General features: G+C 36.8%; 2 protein-coding genes across 4 annotated transcripts; both read left to right on the forward strand.

Annotated features, from left to right (window-relative positions):
• The first annotated feature begins 1,405 nt into the window (after window positions 1–1,405).
• LOC111799549 (protein ENHANCED DISEASE RESISTANCE 2-like) lies at window positions 1,406–4,186 on the forward strand. The gene is made up of 2 exons (XM_023682906.2): window positions 1,406–1,880; window positions 3,188–4,186. Exon 2 carries the CDS (start codon window positions 3,196–3,198, stop codon window positions 4,033–4,035), a length of 840 nt encoding a protein of 279 aa, XP_023538674.2. The 5' UTR covers window positions 1,406–1,880; window positions 3,188–3,195; the 3' UTR covers window positions 4,036–4,186.
• A 1,456-nt stretch (window positions 4,187–5,642) lies between these two features.
• LOC111800020 (B-block binding subunit of TFIIIC) lies at window positions 5,643–19,747 on the forward strand. Of its 3 annotated transcripts, XR_015422164.1 has the most exons (19): window positions 5,644–6,216; window positions 6,486–6,885; window positions 7,020–7,094; window positions 7,211–7,273; window positions 8,489–8,698; window positions 9,221–9,832; window positions 10,024–10,779; window positions 12,558–12,842; window positions 12,957–13,112; window positions 13,406–13,818; window positions 14,283–14,796; window positions 14,889–15,194; window positions 16,024–16,792; window positions 16,920–16,978; window positions 17,486–17,998; window positions 18,553–18,591; window positions 18,754–18,969; window positions 19,082–19,163; window positions 19,257–19,747. XR_015422164.1 is itself a non-coding variant. In XM_087126099.1 (18 exons), exons 1-17 carry the CDS (start codon window positions 5,843–5,845, stop codon window positions 18,937–18,939), a joined length of 5,730 nt encoding a protein of 1,909 aa, XP_086982225.1. In that variant the 5' UTR covers window positions 5,644–5,842; the 3' UTR covers window positions 18,940–18,969; window positions 19,257–19,747. The 3 variants fall into 3 exon arrangements, 2 of the variants coding, with proteins under 2 accessions (XP_086982226.1, XP_086982225.1); XM_087126099.1 differs by lacking the exon at window positions 19,082–19,163; XM_087126100.1 differs by lacking the exons at window positions 17,486–17,998; window positions 18,553–18,591; window positions 18,754–18,969; window positions 19,082–19,163; window positions 19,257–19,747 and having other exon boundaries at window positions 5,643–6,216; window positions 16,874–16,978.
• The last annotated feature ends 950 nt before the right edge of the window (window positions 19,748–20,697 follow it).

The following is a 20,697-nucleotide window of genomic DNA, read 5'->3' on the forward strand; positions in this document are numbered from 1 at the left end:
TAGGGATTAGACTAAATTTTTTGAGTGATGTTAAGGAATAATTTTTTTAAAATACAATTCTATGTTAAATTTAAGGGATATACAAGGAGTTGAAATTGACCCCTAAAAATGGGATCACCTACCTTGGTGACCTCAACAACTTTCCATTAAACGCTTATTTCTGTTTCCATTAATTCCTTCTTTTCATAATACATTGAACTACGCCAATATTTACCCATTTGAATTTAATTTGGAATGTTAATATTATTCTTTTTTTTTTTTTTTAATTTCAAAATGTAAATAAATATCCACAAATAAAATAAAATATTAAAAATTTAAAATTTAATAATCTTAAAAAGAGTAATTTTAATTTAAATATTACTATAGAATAGAAAAAAAAATATATTTATTTTATATTAAAAAGTGGGGTGGGGACCAGATAGGAGGCCCCATTTATCTCATTTTGGCATATCTTAATTATTTACTTTTATTTTCTTAAGCTTATATTACACGTATTTTAATTTCTTTAATGTATTAAATATAAACCATATAATATCCTTTTAATAAAGCTGATTTAATTTTAGAATGATTTTAAATTTTATGTATTATTAATTCCTTTTATACCAACAAAATTTAAGATATTTAAAATTGTCCGGACTAGCATTGAGATGCTGGGAATAACGTAATGAGACAAATGTATACACTAACACGTGATTAAAAAAAAAAACTCGATAATTTAATTTTAAATTTCGGGTTGGTCTAAGAGATTTTTCTAACCTACCTAGTATGCGCTCTTTTATAGTGTGATGTCCCACGGTGGTTTGCTAGTAAGGACGCTGGCCCCAAATGGGGGTGGATTCGGGGGCGGTCCCAAATCGATTCGATAAAGGAACGAGTGCCAGCGAGGACACTGGGTCCCGAAGGGGGGGGGGGGGGTGGATTGTGATGTCCCATATTGGTTGGGGAGGAGAACAAACCACCATTTATAAGGATGTGGAAACCTTCCACTAGCATAGTGTTTTAAAGCCTCGAGGGGAAGCCTAAAGAGGATAATATATGTGATCTGGGTCGTTACATCTAGTTGGTAAGTACAAAAAATGTATCAAGGTTCGAGTGATTCATTGAGACAATGAAGTTACTTTTTCAAGTATCCGTAGCATATAGGTCTTGATCCGCTTGGTGTACTAGCTCAAAGTCACCACTACTAGATATTGTCCGCTTTGGTCTGTTTACCTTATAAAAACGTTTCGTTTCCCTCTCTAATAGATATGTGATCTCACAATCCACTCCCTTTATTGGACTATTCCTCTGTAATTGGTTCATATGTGGTGAAAATGACGTGGAAATAAAGAAATACCTACGTGTCCATGGAAATTAAATACACAGTTAGGAATCCTTTCAATAAAATCTTCATTCAATTTATCAACAGCCAATAGTAAGCGACCATCACTGATTGAATTTATGCACAAAGTAGCAATGGTTCTTTATTGATCGCCATTAATGCTTGACCTTTGAGTTTTCGTCTTTCTGGAGCCTTCCTTCCGTCCTTCAATGGCTGCGGCGGTTCTTCAGATGCTTTTCTTTGTTCTAAAGCAACTAAGCTCCACCTAAATCACGAATCTTCTCAACGCTCTGAAAGTGGAGAAACAAACAACTCGTTTGCTCTACTTTTTCAATCTCCAAGCGTTTCAATGAAAATAACATGTGGAAATTTTGAGAAGATTGGTCTTACTAAGGTGGATGGTAGAAGTTGAAATTTCTTCCAAGATTACGTGGTTTTGTTCTTTCTCTTTCTCTGGTTAGGGTTTTTAGTGCGTTGTCATTGCTGGAATCTCTGCTCTGCAGCTTGCGATTGAGGTTGCTTTCTCCTGTTTCTTCGATTGCGCGCTCGTAAGTCGTTGGTATGGATTTGCTTCGGTTTCTTGTAAATTATTGAAGCTTTTTCTTGCCAATTTTGTTTACTATTCATCTGAGGTTGGAACTGTGCTCTTGCAAGTTTAGTTTTGCTAAATTATCGTGCGTTCGACTGTCGAGAGATGAAATTGTGGTTTTTGAGTTGTTTGGTTTGTAGTAGTTGAGTTTTGGATTGATGATACCTTTCCATGTTCTGTGAATTTGGACTCCTTGTTATGATTGAGTTCATTGTCATGTTCATATTTGAGTGGTGATTAGAGGAAAATTTACGTGATTATCAGCTGAATTGGCTTAGAAGTAATAGTGACTATGAACTACTTGAATACATGAAACAGAAATTGTTGTTTAATATTCCACTTTTAACTCTGTTCTTATTCATATTTGGTAAAAAAATTTCACTTAATGTAAAGCTATTGGTGATTGAAAGTTCACTTGGGGAATGATTGAAGGTTCGTTGTCTGCAATGAAGTAAGATGTAGGGGATTTTAGTTTTCATGTATTATTTTCGTTTTCATCGCAGTTTTATGTTGTTTTCCTTTCAATTTCTGAGCTCAATTGACATAGAAATCAGGCAGTGTTAAAAATTACTCTTGTCAAATTGTCAAATACGAATGTATTTTAAGTTGTCATGAAGAATAGGTTCATGCATCTCTTATGCATGTATTGACATTTATTGGTTCATAACTCTCATTTATTTGGTTCATAACCCTTTTTGTTCATCTTCCATTTTGATAGATGAATCATCTTGATTCTTGTATGACATTAATGCTTGTATATCTATATAAAGGTTTGAGTTTGAGTGTCATTTTTGTATTTGTTGAGTGACATTTTGGAGGAGTTTTGTTGAGAGACTTTGTAGTGCAAGATTGTGAGATATACACTTTGTAAACACTTTGATTATTGAGATTGATTGCTACCCGTGGATGTTGGGGAATTTCTTCTCTCCAAACCACGTAAATTTTTGTGTCTCTTTGTTTAATTTATGTTTGAGGGTGTGTGAGTGTGATCGATCTTGCTTCCGCTTCTGTTACAACAATGAATGTTCCTCATATTAAATTCTCAATATTTTTGGATTCCCTTTACTCAACATCCCCAATGTTATCTCTGCATATCAGACTAGAAGCATAGAATGAGTGGTAATTAGAGGCCAGGCTGAGACTCCTAAGTTTGTGTGGATTATGTGGTGGCTGTTTACTTGCAGTAGTCTTTCATCATAGAGAATTCTTCTCTCTTTTACATAAATTCCTTGCCCTTTTGCCAATTGGATAATTGAGTTATATATTACTGTATGTAGGATGACTTATGGCAAATGTTGGTGAAGATGAGCTTGAATGGATTGAAAGAGTGAAATCAGGAGGGAATGTTCCATTTCTTGATGCAAATGCTGACCATTCAAATTGTTGGGGTTCTCCCCATGGGGACAAGTTCCTGGTGAGAGGTCCAGAGTATTTTTCAACTAAGGTGAAAGTTCCTGCAGGCGAAACGCTTCTAAAGCCTCTCGGTTTCGACTGGATAAGGAGTTCTGCAAAGATTGGAGGGATATTGAACCATCCAAACAGTCGTATTCAGAAGGCTATTAAGGATTCATTTCCTACAGGTCCAAGGCCTTTCATCTGGGCATTTAATCTACAACTTCCAAGCAAAGAGAATTACAACATTGTTTCTTACTTTGCATCGACAGAGCCCATTACCAAAGGCTCCTTGATCGACCAGTTCCTTAAAGGTGACGACCACTTCAGAAACTCGAGGCTTAAAATGATTGCTGATATTATAAAAGGCCCTTGGATTGTCAAAAAGGCTGTTGGGGAGCAAGCGATCTGCGTGGTCGGGCGTATGCTTTCGTGTAAATACGTCGTAGGTGACAACTTTTTTGAAGTCGACATCGACATTGGATCGAATATTGTGGCGAAGGCCATGTTTCATTTGGTGTTTGGTTACTTCACAGCCATGACAGCTGATGTAGCGTTTCTGATTGAAGGTCAAACAAAATGTGAGCTTCCTGAACGACTTCTCGGGTGTTTTAGATTCTCTGATCTGAATCCTGCTTCAGCTATGCCAATGGAGGCATCTATTTCCTTGGAGAGTGATGCTACCAGTCTGCAGTCTTCTATGGCTACAGGGCTGTGGAAGTCAGTTGGGTAAGGTATTTCTAACTTACTCATTGATTATTGATTAAGATTTGTTGAGGTTAAATGTATATTTTAATACTTAATGCTCCTGTCATTTATCCTGATGTTTCTCCTTGTTAGAACTTGTACTTAATTTGAAATCAGCTATATTTATCATGTGTTTATTTTTTTTGTGGTCAAAGGTTTAATTCTCCATATTCTATATTTATTGTACTAAGAAAAGAAAATCGGTAAATTATTTAAGCAAGTAAAAAAAAAAAAAGAAGCTATTTTCTACCTTTGTCAACACCATCTAAAAAATGACTGGGATACATTGACACTCAAAAATTACTTATAAAAATAACATCATGCAGTGAACCAAAGGAGTATGTATTCTTGTTGTACTAAAAAAATTCTTAAAACGAAAACGGAAAATATTTTGGGCCTGATAATGGGCCGTTAGCCCAAACATTCTTGCAGCAGGTTATGGGCCGTTGGCCCGAGGATAATCAAAGCCGTTTGCGCTTTGGGCTTTGAGATTTGGAATTTGAAGATGAGATGTTTGGGCCTGAGTTCTTGGAGCTTGATGCGTTGAGCCATGGGCCTTACTATGGGCCTGGGCTTTGTAGTAATGGACCCATTTGAAATGGGCCCTGTTCGGGACCATGATTTCAGCCCTGTGAAGCATGACATTGCACCTTACAGCCAAATTATGGGCCGTCGGCCCAAGGACAATCAAAGCCATTTGGGCTTTGGAATTTGATATTTGTTGATGAGATTTTTGGGCCTGGGTTCTTGGAGCTTCCTGCGTCGGCCGTGGGGCCTGACGCTGGGCCTGGGCTTTGTAATAATGGACCCATTTAAGATGGGCGCTGTTTGGGACCATGATTTCTGTCCTGTGAAGCATGACATTGCACCTTACAGCCATGTTATGGGCCGTTGGCCCAAGGACAATCAAAGCCGTTTGGTCTTTGGAATTTGGAATTTGAAGATGAGATTTTTTGGGCCTGGGTTTCTGGAGCTTTATGCGTTAGGCCGTGGGGCCTTTCACTGGGCCTGGGCTTTGTAGTAATGGACCCATTTTAGATGGGCCCAGTTTGGGACCATGATTTCAGTCCCGTGAAGCATGACATTACACCTGACAGCCAGGTTATGGGCCGTGGGCCCAAGGACAAGAATTTGGAATTTGACGATGAGTTTTTTGGGCCTGTGTTGTTGGATCTTGATGTATTGGGCCGTTAGCCTTACGCTGGGCCTGCTGATGGACGTAACTCCCCAAATTATATCGATATTCAAATAATTCTTCAATTTTAATGAAATTTAATGCTATTTTTGTCTCATAATAAATTTATACGATTTATCCACTAATTTTAACAAAAAAAAAAAAAAAAAAAAAAAAGAGAAAAAAAAAATCTATCAAATGGTAGTACTGTTACTTAAATATTTATTTTGAAGTGTAGAAAATATTTCGTAATTTGTTTAATAACACCCATAAACTAATTATTATTATTATTTTTTAAATACCCTTATCTTTATAAAAGTATTTTAAAGCTAAAAAAGTTTAAATATTATTTCAATTTTTAGTAATTTAAAGAAAAAACATTAAAAATAACATTAAAAACAAGTAATTAGTATAGGGATTCTTCGTTCTCGAGTTTTAATTCGAGCGATTTCGAGGAATTTAAGATTATACAGTCGAAAGGGCATTCGACACCCTTCCCCATTCCCGCCGAATTTCGTTTCTGCGTTCTGTTTCTCCGGCGAGTCGCGGCCTTGATCGGAAAACAATGCTCTTTCTCTGTACATTCACAACCAAACTCTCCGCCTGCTGACTGCTTACTATGGACGTAATTGTCTCCTCCGCCGTCGAAGAAATTTGCTCACAGGGTCAGAACGGACTCACTCTCCGCAATCTATGGTCCAGGCTCGAACCCTCTCTCTCAGCTTCCGGCCTCGACCTCTCCAATGGTGTCAAGACTGCTGTCTGGACCCAACTCCTTAGCATCCCATCCTTGCAATTCGATGCTGGCAAGGTGACCTATGATGTTAAGGACCCATCTATCCAGTCTTTCGAAAACGCTGAAAGGTTGAATGTGAAGGTTATGGGCAAAGAGTATTTGAGGGATAACTTTGTAGGGCTCTACAATGTGCGATCAGCCAGTTCCAACATGTCCGCCCATCAGAGACGAGTCCTTGAGCGCCTCGCTATTGCTAGGTACGCTCTGTGTAGGCTTGATTTGGCTTATTCTGCAGTCTTCATTTGTCGTGCATGTATATGTGATTATGAATTTTGGTGTTTGTTTATGAGATGTTATGTTTACGTTTCCTGGGACTCATTTATGGATATCTACGATCAAACGTTTTGTTGTCATTTTTAGGTCCATCCACTAAGGCAACAAGCTATGAAATATTTGAATTAGTTGTAACCGGTTATCTAGTACTCTAATTACCTAGGAAAAGTAATATCCAATACATAACTTGCAGAAAAAATGGAGTGACGCAAAACCAACTTGCTAAAGAATTTGGGATTGAAGGAAGAAACTTCTTTTATGTAGTGAAGAGCCTTGAGTGTCAAGGGTTAATTACGAGGCAATCTGCAGTTGTCCGAACTAAAGAAGCTGTAAATACTGGGGAGTTGAGAAATAGTCCAATTGTGAGTACCAATTTGATGTACTTGCACCGATATGCAAAGCATTTGGGCTGTCAACAGAAATTTTGGATTACTGTGGAAGAAAATAATATTGAGCAGCTTGGAGACCCAGTAGAAAGTGCCGCTGATGAAGATGGTATGCCTGTAAAATGCATCAAGGAAGACGTGTTTGTGAAGGATTATTTACCAAAAATGGAAGCTATATGTGATAAACTTGAAGCAGCCAATGGAAAGGTGAACTTTCTTTATGTTTTGCAGCTCTATCAATGACTTGTGTACAGTGAACACATTTGATGATAGATATTATAGAAATTTTGGATTACTGTGGAAAAAAAATAGTCCTAATTGCATTGTTACTTTTGTTGAAGGTTCTTGTTGTTTCTGATATTAAGAAGGATCTTGGTTATACTGGATCTTCTTCAGGGCATAAAGCTTGGAGAGAGGTTGGATTTTATTTGCACTTCCCTGCCGTTATGTTTTGATCTACCTATTTTTTTTTGTTAAATTCTTCTTGAGGCTCAACTTCTAAAACTTTTTTATGTTGAAAATATGCTGCCAGGTCTGTAATAGATTGGAAAGGGCTCACATTATTGAGGTGTTCGAGGCTAAAGTGGACAATAAGGTAATTTTGGTATTTTTTTAAAGCATGTCTTTCTAACATTACAACGTCTTCCTTTTTTTGTTTTGAACATAAACTATTTTACAATTTTCTTTTACTATCTATGGAACAATGTATCACTTTTCCAAGGATTTTATTGATGTTAATCTTATCTTCCCTAGCAACTTTTGTACATTTTTACCAATCGATATCATCCGAAAGATACATTTTTAGTGGGGATTCTTCACGTAGTTGTTTTGGGATAAGAAAATTTGCTATTTGAAAAGTTGCATAGATGATTACTATAAAATCCCCTGTAGAAGTAGAAGCCCAAATACTGAAAATGAAAAATGCGAGAATTAACCAAACAAAACCACCAGAAATTCTTTCTTAAAAGGTATCCATCGAAGGTGGAGGGTGAAGTGGAGAGAGCATATTTTCAAATTTAATTAATTTTTTATTTATTATAGCCATATTGTCATTTGTACTTGGAAATATTTCACGTTTTTCTTGGAGGGATGCTCGTTTTTGGGCCTTCATCACAGTGGAGGCTTCTCTTGTAATTCTCTTTTCCACTTCTTTATGCATCCCCACTTGGGTGCCCTTCATTCCTCTCCTCTCTTTGGAAGGTCAAATTCTTTGCTCGTTAGTTGCATGGAAAAGTCAACACGATGAATCATATTCAGAAACATTCTTCCTTTTTCTTGAGGCCATTATGTTCTATCATTGTAGGGGAGGTTTTGAGGATCTTAATCAGATCATTTGGAGTTGTCATTTTATTGGCTTCTATCTCTCAAGATTTTCTTAATTTCCGTCTAGGTTTGATAATTCTGGATTAGAGGCCCTTTTTTTTATTGGACTCCTCCCGTTCGACTGGGTTTTGAGAATCTTGATCAGATCATTTGGAGTTGTCATTTTATTGGATTAGAGGCCATTATGTTCTATCATTGTATATTCTTTCATGTTTCTCAATAAAAGCTTGGTTTCGCATACAAAATAATCAAACTGTGTTTTTCGACTGTGTTCTCTTTGTTGGACCTTGGTTTCACTCCTTTTCTCATTAATGTAATTGTTTTCCTTGGGAAAGAGTTATTGTCACTTGTTTTTTCTAACATTCTAACTCTGTAAAGTGGAATCTCATGTTTCATTAAATCTTTCTCGCATTTATGTTCTTTTCATTTGTAAACAGCTGACCTTTACGTTTATTTCATTTGAATACAACTCTTTCGCCTTTCACAGTTTGATTGTTGTCTACGTCTGCTAAAGAAGTTCTCTCCAAAGTGTTTTGAGACAAGTGCTCTTGGGGGAGATGATAGTTCTGGTTATAAACATCATATGAAATTTGGGAGGAAATGTCAAGTAACCGATCAACTCGCTGAGCTTGCCATAGAGCATCAAATCTATGATATGATTGATGCTGCTGGCTTTGAGGGCATAACAGTAATGGAGGTGTGTTATTTACTTCTTGAATATTATAGGACTGCAATTTTTTGTTTTGCTTTTTTTTCTTTAGATTCATTGCCTTTTTATCAGGATATTGAAACATGAAAAAAACTTGAGCTTTCATACGACAATGAATCATTTTCTTCTGAATGTTATTAGCATGTTTCAACTTTTCTCTCCACTTCAGTAGTTCATCTCGTCATAAATTAGCATCAAATTTTACTTCATAATGTTGAGGCTTTGGAGATACATTTTTCGATATAGAAATATGGCGTCAGTCTTGTAATATCATCGAGGCATAATCTTTGAAGGCAGAAACATAGAATCATTGCATTTGATCATAACCAAGTCACAATGTCTAAACTGCATTTATTATTTTTCTCTCTATTGTTTGACTCGCCTGTTAGATAATGAGTTCAATGTCTTCCCCGGGTTTGAACCCCCCGGTATTATTTCGATTTAGTTGTTATGAAGTAAGAGCTTTGTATCCTTTCAGCCATTAATCCCATTGTTTTCTGTGGCGTGCAGGTTTGTAAGAGGCTTGGAATTGATCACAAAAGAAACTATGGCCGACTTGTCAATATGTTTACTAGATTTGGAATGCATCTTCAAGCTGAAACTCACAACAAATGCAATCTTTATCGAGTGTGGACACGTGGGAATTTCAAGCCTGAATATAATAGTCAATTTTTTCATAAATCAAAAGATGCAAATAATGAAATTGAAAATTGTATTAATCATACTTCCAGTGTAAATGATTCTAAGAAGTTAGCTGAAACAACTTCTCAAAGTAGCTTTGCAAAGGCTGAAGACACAAATTTGAAAGTTGACAGTGCAAGTCGTAGAACAACAGGGGATGGAAAAATGAAAACTGAAGTTAATGATAAGCTGCATGGCGATCGTGAGACTGACCTCAGAGTTATCCATTTGCCACAAGAGTCAGTTTCTATGCCAACATGCTCCAATCCTGATGTAGAACCCTGTTCAGTGAATGCAGGCGTTGAAACAAACTCTGGATTAATAACACCTCCAGCGGCTCTGTTAAAATCATCAGTTTCTGTATCACATCAGAAGTATCCGTGTTTACCTCTTACTGTGGGTAGTGCTAGGAGGGAGCAAAGAATTCTTGAACGGCTACAGGTTTTCTCAATGATTTACATGTTAAATTTGCATTGCTTACTGTTTTAACTCTGTAATTAGAGAGAAATTGACCGATTTTACAATCTCACATCGTCTCTAAGTTCAATATGTCTGGACAATTTTCCAGATACGTACCAAACAGGTTTACGCTCTTTGTCTAAAATAGTATTCCCATATTTTTTCCCCTGTAGGATGAGAAGTTTGTTTTGAAAGGCGAGCTTTTTAGGTGGATTGTTGATCAGGAGACAGACAAAACCACAACAACAGATAGAAGAACTATTTTCCGAAGTATAAACAAATTGCAAAGTGAAGGACACTGTAAATGCATAGACATCAATGTTCCTGTTGTCACAAATTGTGGCCGTACTCGTATCACCCAGGTGATTCTGCATCCTTCTATTGAGACTTTATCTCCTCAACTTCTAAGTGAAATTCATGATAAAATGAGGTCATTTGAAGCCCAAAGTCGTGGTCATAACTCAAAAAAGGCGAAGAGGAAAGTGTTGCTTCCTGTATTAGAAGGTGTCCAAAGGACACAGCACTATATGGATCCTGACATTGCTGCAGTACGATCAGAAGCCATGCGTGCAAATGGATTTGTACTGGCAAAAATGATCCGTGCAAAGCTGCTTCATTGTTTTTTGTGGGATTACCTAAACTGTTCAGATGATTCTGGTGGTACTTCCTCATCTGAAAGATTTGTCCATGATCTGAAAAATCCTCACACTAGCTACAAGCCATTTTTATTAGAAGACGCAATTAAGTCGATCCCAGTTGAGCTTTTCCTTCAAGTTGTTGGGTCTACTAAAAAATTTGATGATATGTTGGATAAATGTAAGAGGGGTTTGTCACTTGCTGACCTTGCTCCTGAGGAGTACAAGCATCTGATGGATGCTAATGGTACTGGAAGGCTCTCGGTGATTATTGATATTTTACGGCGTTTGAAGGTAAATTTCATGGTCACTTCTAATATATGAGTTCACGAGGTCAATAAGTTATTAATGAAATACTTGCACGTATTAAAATTTCAAGTTTATTGTAATTTACTTTAACAAAAAATTAGGAAATGCTATGTTTCAGATTTCAATAGCCCTTGTTCATAGGTATTGTAAGATTCATTGTCTGCACATTCGGTCTATGTTTTTTCTGTTAGAAACAAATATTTCATTAGTAATATGGAAGTACAAAAAGGGAGGAGCTCCCAAGCAACTGGATTACAAAAAATCCTTTCATTTTCATCATAAGATCTCTTAAGCCTCTGCGAAAGGAAAGAAAAAACCCTTTACACCAACGAAAGGAAACAAATATTTCTTATTTTTGAAGGTTCTGTTGTTCCTCTCCATCCATATGTACCAAAGAAAAGCTCTGATCATACTAGAGGGACCCTCTCCTTTTGAAACGGTGGCCTTCCAGGATAACATGGAAAGCAAAGGAAATTTTGGTGTGGAGAGGGGTCTGCCATCCAAAAGAAACAAGAACCCAATTTCAAAACTTGCTAGCAAATTCAAAAGATATGAATTAGGTTCCTGAATTTCTCATGCACTAGAAGCAGCAGCTAGGCGAGGTAGTGATACTCGGGAGCCTTTTGTGAATGGAATCATGAGTGTTGATGGAGTTAGGGCTGAGGTTCCAGCAGAAAAACTAGATTTTTCTTGGGATATTTGTCCTCGAAATTCTATCGTATTGATATTGAAGCTGTGTGTTTTCATTGGGAGGAGGATTATTGAATAAGTGCCTCATCGAGAAGTTTGTAGTAGTTCTTAGCCATACCCATCTATCTTCAATGAAGGATAGGCCCTTTATCAATTTTACATATGGATTTAGCCTTGTCCATCTCAACAAATGTCAAGATAGCAACCTATGGGCCCTTGAAGCAGTTATCCTTGTCAACTGGCCAAATAGAACTAAAAAAACTTATACATGATCAGTCAGAACCTTAAGAATTAAGAATAGAACATATGGAGTTATTACAAAATTTGTAAAGACCGAGAAGCTCAAACCAATATTTTGAACAGAACTAAACACGATATTTTCTCAATGTTCCGATCCGTCCCTATCATGGAAAACCTATCTATCTTTGATAACCACATAGTCCATCTAGAAACGTAGCTTACCAATTATCATACCTACCCTTTTCAGAAATGGTTAGAGCAAATAGCATTTCTGATTCTGATCTCTGCTATGCTGGTTGAAAGAAAAATATAATCCAAAATAGAGAATTGATTATTCTTCAATCTTCTAAAGCTTTTATGCTATCGAGAATAGTACTTGGAACTTGTCATTTTCAGTTTGGGTTTGTTTATTTATTTTATCTTGTTATTTATACTTCCTGTAGTTTGTCTTCATTAGTTAATAAAGAATTTGAGCACATCTCTTGAATTGGTTTTTCTTTCTTGTCGTGATGTCTGTCTCTAAAATTAATGATTGTTTTCAATCCTCCAAAGCATCTTAATTATTAGTTTTTTCAAAATCTTTGTTTCTCTAATCTTTTTTCAGGTTAGATGTTCTAATATTTTAATATTTCGTTGTTAATTTTGAACTTGCATTTGTGTATGACAACTGAATGTTGGTTTATAGGATCTATTACTCTGGTTGGTTTTAGATCATGAGACTCGTGATGCCGACAGTACAATATGATTTGTATTGAAACATCAAGCATGATAATTGTTTTTTTTTTGTTTGAATTCGAGCTAAAGTACCCTTACAAGTTTATTCCTTATTTCAGTTAGTTAGGTTTGTAGCTGCAAATACAGGCAATGTCAATGATTGTGGTCGTGCCACTTTAAAACATGCACTGGAGCTTAAACCTTACATCGAGGAACCTGTTTCAAAAGATGCTACTAGATCTTTGATGAATAAGTGTCTAGATCTTCGGCCAAGAATTAGGCATGACTTTACACTGTCAAGTAGGCAAGCTGTCAATGAGTATTGGCAAACTTTTGAGTATTGCTATGCCACGGCTGATCCTAGATCTGCTCTGCTTGCATTTCCTGGGTCTGCTGTACGCGAGGTAATTATTTAAACTTTTAGCAGCATGCCTATTAATAGTCATTTATAGTTCGAAATTAATGTAGTTCTCGGTTCTAATGATACCATCATGTCAATGTTTTCTTTTTCTCATCAGGCATTTCTTTTCCGTTCATGGGCTTCAGTTCGGGTTATGACAGCCGAACAGCGTGCTTCACTCCTGGAGCTTGTGGCAAGGAGGGATCCAAGTGCAAAACTTTCATATAGAGAGTGTGACAAAATAGCAAAGGATCTTAATCTGACATTAGAACAGGTAATATTGTTATTCGTATATTCTACTACGCAATGTCTAAAAAGTCAATTGGAAACAAACAAATTTTTGGGCAGCAAACAAATTTTGTAAAGGGACGATAGATTTTTCTATCTTTTCATCTATCCATGAAACGTCTGTTTCTTTTTCCTTTTATTTTTTATTTTTTATAAAAACTTTTACTCAGCTCAGTAATGTTGTACTTCCCAGTCAATTCTCAAAAGAACTAGCGTTTCTTTTACTCAATGTATTATTTTATTAAAGGTGTGCATTTCTCTCCTAAATTTCACTTGCAGGTTCTACGTGTGTATTATGATAGGCGCCAGGAACGTCTTAATAGCTTTGATGAAGGGACAGACAAGGAGTCTAGACAAAAAATTAAAGGCCATTCATTGAGGAGAAAAAGATTACCAAAAGAGAGGCCAGGGAAGCGTGCACGGTATGATGATGTCAGCAAGCAGTCGGATGAAGCAAGGGTCACCACGTTTCCTGAAACTTCTATTTCATCTGATGTTAAAGATAAACATTTGGCTGCTAATTCAGGAGAGCAGAACATTCCTTCGCAAGAAATTTTTGAGGATGGCGATCATCAAGAAACTGTAGAGGAATTTGTGTCTAAAGAGGAAGGCGAGGCACACTGTTCTGTTGCCTCTTCAATGACAAAGTCAACTCGTCAAAGAAGGTTTATATGGACTGATGAAACAGATAGGTAATAAGATGACAATGACTACCTAATTTTTCCAACTGCAGGCCTTAGAGATTAGTATGATATTAATATGATCTCCATGAAGGAAATTTTATTAACATTTACCTTGTCTGCCAATGCATGCTTTTGGTTCTTTTTTGGGTAAACACGTTCAATTGCTACAAGCTGTAAATTCATATTTTGTTATGAAATCCAAGCTAGTGAAGATAGCAGGATTAACCGTGTGAAATGTTCTCTCTGAAGTATATGATAGGTTGTTGGAGGTTCTCTTCTGTACATATATGCATATGTGATCATATGATGACTTTCATAGCTTCATGTGAAGATACTCTTGAATTCTTAACGAGAAAGTGAAAAATGTTAAAGAATTCTTAACGAGAAAGTGAAAAATGTTAAATTACTTTTTAATATGATATCTTTTCTTACATGTATCTTTGCTTTTTTTGATTCTTTTGTTATCCTTTCAGGCAATTGATCATCCAATATGTCAGATACCGTGCATCTCGAGGTGCAAAATTTTCTCGAACAAATTGGTGTGCTATCTCTAACTTGCCAGCACCTCCAGGTACTTGTAAAAAAAGAATGGCATGGCTGAATGGCAGTCTAAGATTTAGAAAACTTGTAATGCGGCTTTGTAACATTCTTGGCAAGCATTACGTGAAGTACCTGGAAAAATCAAAGAACGCATCGGTTCATCAAGATGACCCCAAAGTCATTGCAACAAGTTCTAATGGGAATCCATCGGTTCATCAAGATGACCCCAAAGTGATCACAACAAGTTCTAATGGGAAAGCTCTTAACGGAAATAGTGGCGACAGTGAACATTACAGTGAGTTGGATCTGCAGGAAGAGCAATGGGATGATTTTGATGATAAAGATGTAAAGATGGCCCTTGATGAGGTTCTTCATTACAAGAAAATGACAATGTTGGAGGACTCAAAAAGAGTTGGATCTGTCTATGGTGACTTTTTGGATGCAAATGTGTGTGCCGAAGAGCATGTTTATCAACTTTTCCTTTTTCCTTTTTAGAATGATACTAGGCCTAATTGTTTGTTTTGCCCTTGGTTGTCCAGGAATCTGGATTTACGTCTGCCACCCAGAGTGCAGACCTGGGAGGAGAGCAATGTCAATTTTCTAGGGGAAGATCAAAGTCAAGAAGCCTTCATCGGCGGTTGATGAAGATTTTGAATGGCAGGCATGTCAGCAAAGAAGTATTTGAATCATTGGCTGTTTCTAATGCTGTTGAGCTATTTAAGCTTGTTTTCTTGAGCACCTCAACTGCTCTTGAAGTACCTAATCTCCTTGCTGAAAATTTAAGGCGTTACTCAGAACATGATCTTTTTTCAGCTTTTAGCCACCTGAGAGAAAAGAAAATCATGGTGAGTCTTGTGCTCAAAATAATTAGATTTTCTATTTTCGTTACCTACTTTCTTTAACTTTCTTTTTCTTTATCCAAAAAATCAAACGTGATATGTGAAAACCCATGTTCTTTGTCTGATTGTCTTGCTTCTTCAATTTATACTTCAGCCTTTTGTTCCATTGTGCTATTAATTCTCTTTGAATGATTTTGTTTGCGTCTTAAATAGCCATTATTTAGATTTTTTCATTTATTTCTCCTATGGCATTCAATGTATTTGTACACCTTGATTATAAGCTTGTTGGCTAGATTGGAAGTTTCGCCATGGCATTCTCTTTCAGAATGATTTTCTGACTTTTCTATGCGTAATACTTGTATGAATTGGGAGGTCCGTTTTTACTCCTTAGTTTTGTTTTTTAATTCTCTCCCTCTAGGAATTTGTATCCTTGAACCATTGTTTCTTTTCAGAAAGTGTCTAGGCATAGGAATCAAACTCTAGACCTTTGAAGATGAAGGCGAGTTATGCCAAGGAAGTGAAAAGGCCAAGTTTGAGACAGACTGCACATAGAATATTTCGAGTGGAAATCATCAATTTCTTCCATTCTTCTCTCTCTTTCACTTTCTTTTAGTGTACACTGTTGATTTTGGATTTTAATTTACTCATGTCCACAGTTTCTGCTGAAGACATTTGCTTAAGATAATTGATTATTTGTTGTTTTTCCTCCTTAACTTGTTTGTATCAATTCATACTATACTGGCATGACATTCTTCAGATGGCTTCTGTACTCCATTTACCATGATTTTTGTCTGACTATATATCGTGTCCACAATTAATTTTTCACATTTTCCAGATTGGAGGCAACAATAATGAACCTTTTGTGCTCTCACAAAGTTTTCTGCATAGCATTTCAAAGTCCCCGTTTCCAGCGAACACTGGAGAGAGAGCTTCCAAATTTTCTAAGTTTCTGCATGAAAAAGACAAAGATCTCGTGGAGAATGGGATTAATATTCCTTCTGATTTACAATGCGGAGATATTTTCCATTTGTTTGCTCTAGTTTCTTCGGGAGAGTTGTCTATTTCTTCTTGCTTGCCCGACGATGGCGTTGGAGAACCTGAAGACTTGAGAAGTTCAAAACGAAAAGTTGATAGCTGTGAACTGTGGGTGGACACTCGGGCTAAGAAGATGAAATTTGCACCAGCAGAGGGTGAAATTATTTCTCGTCGAGAAAAAGGTTTTCCTGGGATTTTGGTTTCTGTTTGTCGTACTACAATTTTAAGAACAGATGCTATGGAGCTGTCAGATAGTTGGAATTGTATTGATGACCAACATTTTGGTGGGAATGATAGATTTCACGTTTCACCTACTCACAACAGTATTTCATTTGACAATGTGGAATCACTATACGATACAGATGGGGTTGTCTCTCTTGGAAATCGTTGCGAGTCAACTTGGCAAGCTATGACAGCTTTTGCAGATCATTTGATGTCGGTAGGTTGTTATCAAGAACAAATGAGTGCCATCTCTCCAGAGGTCTTTGGGTTGGTTTATTCTGCAGTTCAGTTGGCTGGTGACCAGGGTTTAAGCATAGAGGAAGTTTCCCAGGTGGCTAATTTACAAGGTATAGATTCCATAATTTTTGCACGTTTTTAGCTATTTTCTTTACATGTGATTTCAATGCATGAAATGAGTTAATCTTTAGGATCAGTATTGTGTTACTGAAAAGCCGTATCTTACGACTGAATTAGGAGAAAAGCTGCCTCAACTTATCGTTGATGTTCTTCAAACGTTCCAACGAGTGCTGAAGGTTAGTATGCCTTTCGTGGTAATTTGATTGCTTATAGTATTTGTTTTATTCTGTAATCATATTCCCATCTCAACGTTTGTTTATGTCCTGGCTTTATCCATTATATGGTTTTTTTGGGGTGGGGGGTAAGAAATGTGGGCTAATCATTAAACCAAGAACAGGGCAAAGTATCTTTTTTATGCTTTATAGGCATTAATCGATCTACAACGTATACACTCGAGCAGTGTTTCAGGCCTTGAGCGAGAGGGTAAAAGAAAAAACAACACCACACCACCACCTTGAGGGGCCATTTTTGTTTTAGAAAATCATTTCAAGTTGAAAAAAACGACACTGATGGCTCGTTACGAATTTTCTATTATTATGTGTAGTGTAACATTGTACAACCACTAGGCACTAGCCTAATCAATTTCCTTGAGCTTAAAAGTTCTGGGCTAGCTTTTGTATTTTGTGGTGGGATGTAGAAAGTTAGGTTTGAAGTTGAGTTATTTTAACTTGCATTTTGTACAGGTGAATTCATTTGACAGTATTCGAATTGTTGATGCTTTATATCGTCCCAAGTACTTTTTGACATCGATATCTGGTTCGAATCGAAACCGTGCTACTCCTTCATCAGTCGATATGCTTGGAAGAAGTGATGGCCAATTGGTTTTCCATCCAGAAAACTACAACAATGGGGAGAAGAATCCAGATAATCACATGTCTATTGCTGCAAATTCCCAGATGGAAAATAAAATGGTTGTTGGTGAGGTGCACAAAGTAACGGTTCTCAATCTTCCTCCAGAAGTTGATGACAACACAAAGGAAAGTCAAACTAGCAGTATGCATCAACGCAATCCCAAGGAGAAAACCATTTTAAACACAACAGGGAATGAGAATGGATTGTTTTGCGCCTCTTCTGATGGTTTGAATATGCCAATACTCCCATGGATAAACGGAGACGGGACGACTAACAAAATTGTCTACAAGGGGCTTAGAAGGCGGATCTTAGGAATTGTAATGCAAAACCCAGGAATACTGGAGGTATGATTTTCTCATTTTCTGATCTTATATCTTTCAGCAACGATTTGTTGGAGGTATGAATCCTGTTGCTTGATCTTGGCTCCGTAGTACATCTTTCTTATAAATGATCTCTTGAAGAACATTTATATGGAACAAACATCTAAGTTCTTTGCTTGGATGGAGACTGAAAAACTCTTTTGCTTTCACAAGTCAGATGGGCTAAAGCAAAATTCATGAGTGATTTGAAAAACGAAAATTTAGATGAACAATTTGGAACGAAAAGCGTCACCCGAATGTGGAATTGTATATATATGGATTATTTATGATCGAGGGCTTTTCAAATGCTAATTGGGTATGTAAAGAAGATAAGAGATCGAACTTCGGATTATGAGTCTTAACCGCGCATTGCATGATTTTGAGGATAATGTTGTATTAGTTACTTATTAGGCTGTTCATCTCACATTGCATTATTTTGAAAAAAATGAGTCTTCTTCTTGTTACCTTGTCATCCTTTCATGCTTGTTTCTGATAATGCTTCTTTTTTCGTTTTTTTTTTCCTATGCATTTTTTGTTAGGTTGCGATTATACGACGGATGAACGTCTTGAATCCCCAGGTATTCTAAAATTTCAAATATATACCTTCAAAATTCCATCTGAACTCATGATTGCAATAAAAACACATGCGCATTCTTTTACACAATGTGGCTGTTGAAGTTGGTTAGTTCTCCAAATATATGATTGTGCGAAGTATTTACTGTCACCATCTCTCCTCTCAGAGTTGTAAGAAGCTGTTAGAGTTGATGATATTAGATCAGCACCTCATAGTGAGGAAGATGTATCAACGTACGTTCAGTGGCCCCCCTGGTATTCTAGGAACGCTCCTTGGCACGAGCCACAGAGACTCGAAGTTTGTTTGCCGTGATCACTACTTTGCAAATCCCATGAGTACCTCGCTGCTGTAGGTAGCCATGCCCCCCTTGCTCATTGCGCAGGTAACTTATATCTGATGCCCTTTCTTTTCCTGCACCCTCTGAAATATTTGGCTTATTTTTGTTGGAACGAAATGCAATGTTCTTAACTCTTTTTTCCCATCAAATGTATCAGAAACCATGCACTTGCATTCCTGGTTGACATTTTTTTCTAATGTATGATTTGCAATTTACAACCGTTCGACAAAAAGAACACGGTTAGAAACTTGTTGACGTAATCTATAACGATCCACAACGTCTCACCCTGCTTGTTTTTGGCTTTAAACTCTGATGAATGTGTTCTCTCATAGGTTGTCTATTGAAACTCTGCTGGAAAAAAAAACACACCATAGCATTGCTGGAAGCTCTGTGGGATAGGCGTTTACCCATTTTCGGCTGCTCGGAATCAGGTGGCATTCGTCACTCGGCTTTGCTTGTTTCTTGATTTTAACATGGTGGTGATCTCTGCCCTCATTTGTTTTTGGCCGGGGTCCATTCTCTCATCCTCATTTCCGTGGCTTTGTTCGAGTCTACCCCGAGCCCTGACCCTAAAGGATATATACTCACCTCTTGTAACCATGAGTTAGGAATATACTAACAGAGATATGTTGGGAATATTTAGTGGTATATTTGTAATTATTTGAGAAGTTTGCTAGGGTTAAAGTAGCTACGAATAGACTGAGTTGGGGATTTGGGGAATGTAGAATTTGGAGATATTAGCAGTGGTATCTTTGTAATTATTTGAGAAGCTTGTTAGGGCTAACTGTATGTATTTATTAATATAATCGTTATTCCCTTTGTATTTCTTTCTTGAATTGCTCAGATTATTGTTGTTCATTATATAAATGTAAAGGAATTTTGCTTCTCCTTTTATGTTCTTGTTTGCACGTTTGATATGCGACGTGCTAGTGATGTAGATAGGAGAGCGTTTCATTTCACTGATCTTGAAAATACGTGCCGTTGAGTAGAATAGGGAGAAAGGAAGTAACTTGTAATAGGAACTAAACGTACATACACAATTATGCAACAGTGAATTATCGTTTTGTACATACACAACTAACAGTGAATTATCGTTTTGATTGTCGAATGTCAAATCATGATTCTTGATCTTGATTGCAGAGCATAACTATTGATAATATATGAATCACAACTCTATTTTGATATTGTGAATTACAGATTGAGACATCATATATGATACACGCTGCTTAAAGCCTCCCGTACAAGTGTATACTGTCTTAACAAGTAATAAGGTAGAGAGTATTTGAAGTATCAAATCCCGAAAGAGCAAACCTAACAAAGATCTCTTAGTTTGACAAATGAAGTAACAAAAAGCATAAGAGATTTCCTTTTTGCATTGAGATATGTGAAATGTTTCTTTTTGCGTATTAGCATGGAGATATTTGTTCCTCCTCGATCAAAGAATGACGAACACGGGTGAATGTTATCAATGGTAATGCAACGAGGACTACTCGATTACCTAATCGTTTAAGCATAAAAGACTTCAGACTAAAGGGGATGCTTTAAAAGTCTGTCAGGAGAACACCAACGTGGAGATATGTACTCTCCTGGATCGAAGAATGATGAACACGGATGATGGTGATGGTGATGGTGCTCTTCCTAGATCGAAGAATGATGAACACGACAGTGATGACGATGGATTATTATTTTGTTAATATAGACCAAAATATTGTTTTATTTTAGAATAAAGGCAATGTTTTAAAAGTTAAAAAGCATCAAAATATGAAAAAGCTT

Source organism: Cucurbita pepo, chromosome 8 (assembly GCF_057944985.1).
Source record: "Cucurbita pepo subsp. pepo isolate OVF chromosome 8, ASM5794498v1, whole genome shotgun sequence".
Lineage (NCBI taxonomy): Eukaryota > Viridiplantae > Streptophyta > Magnoliopsida > Cucurbitales > Cucurbitaceae > Cucurbita > Cucurbita pepo.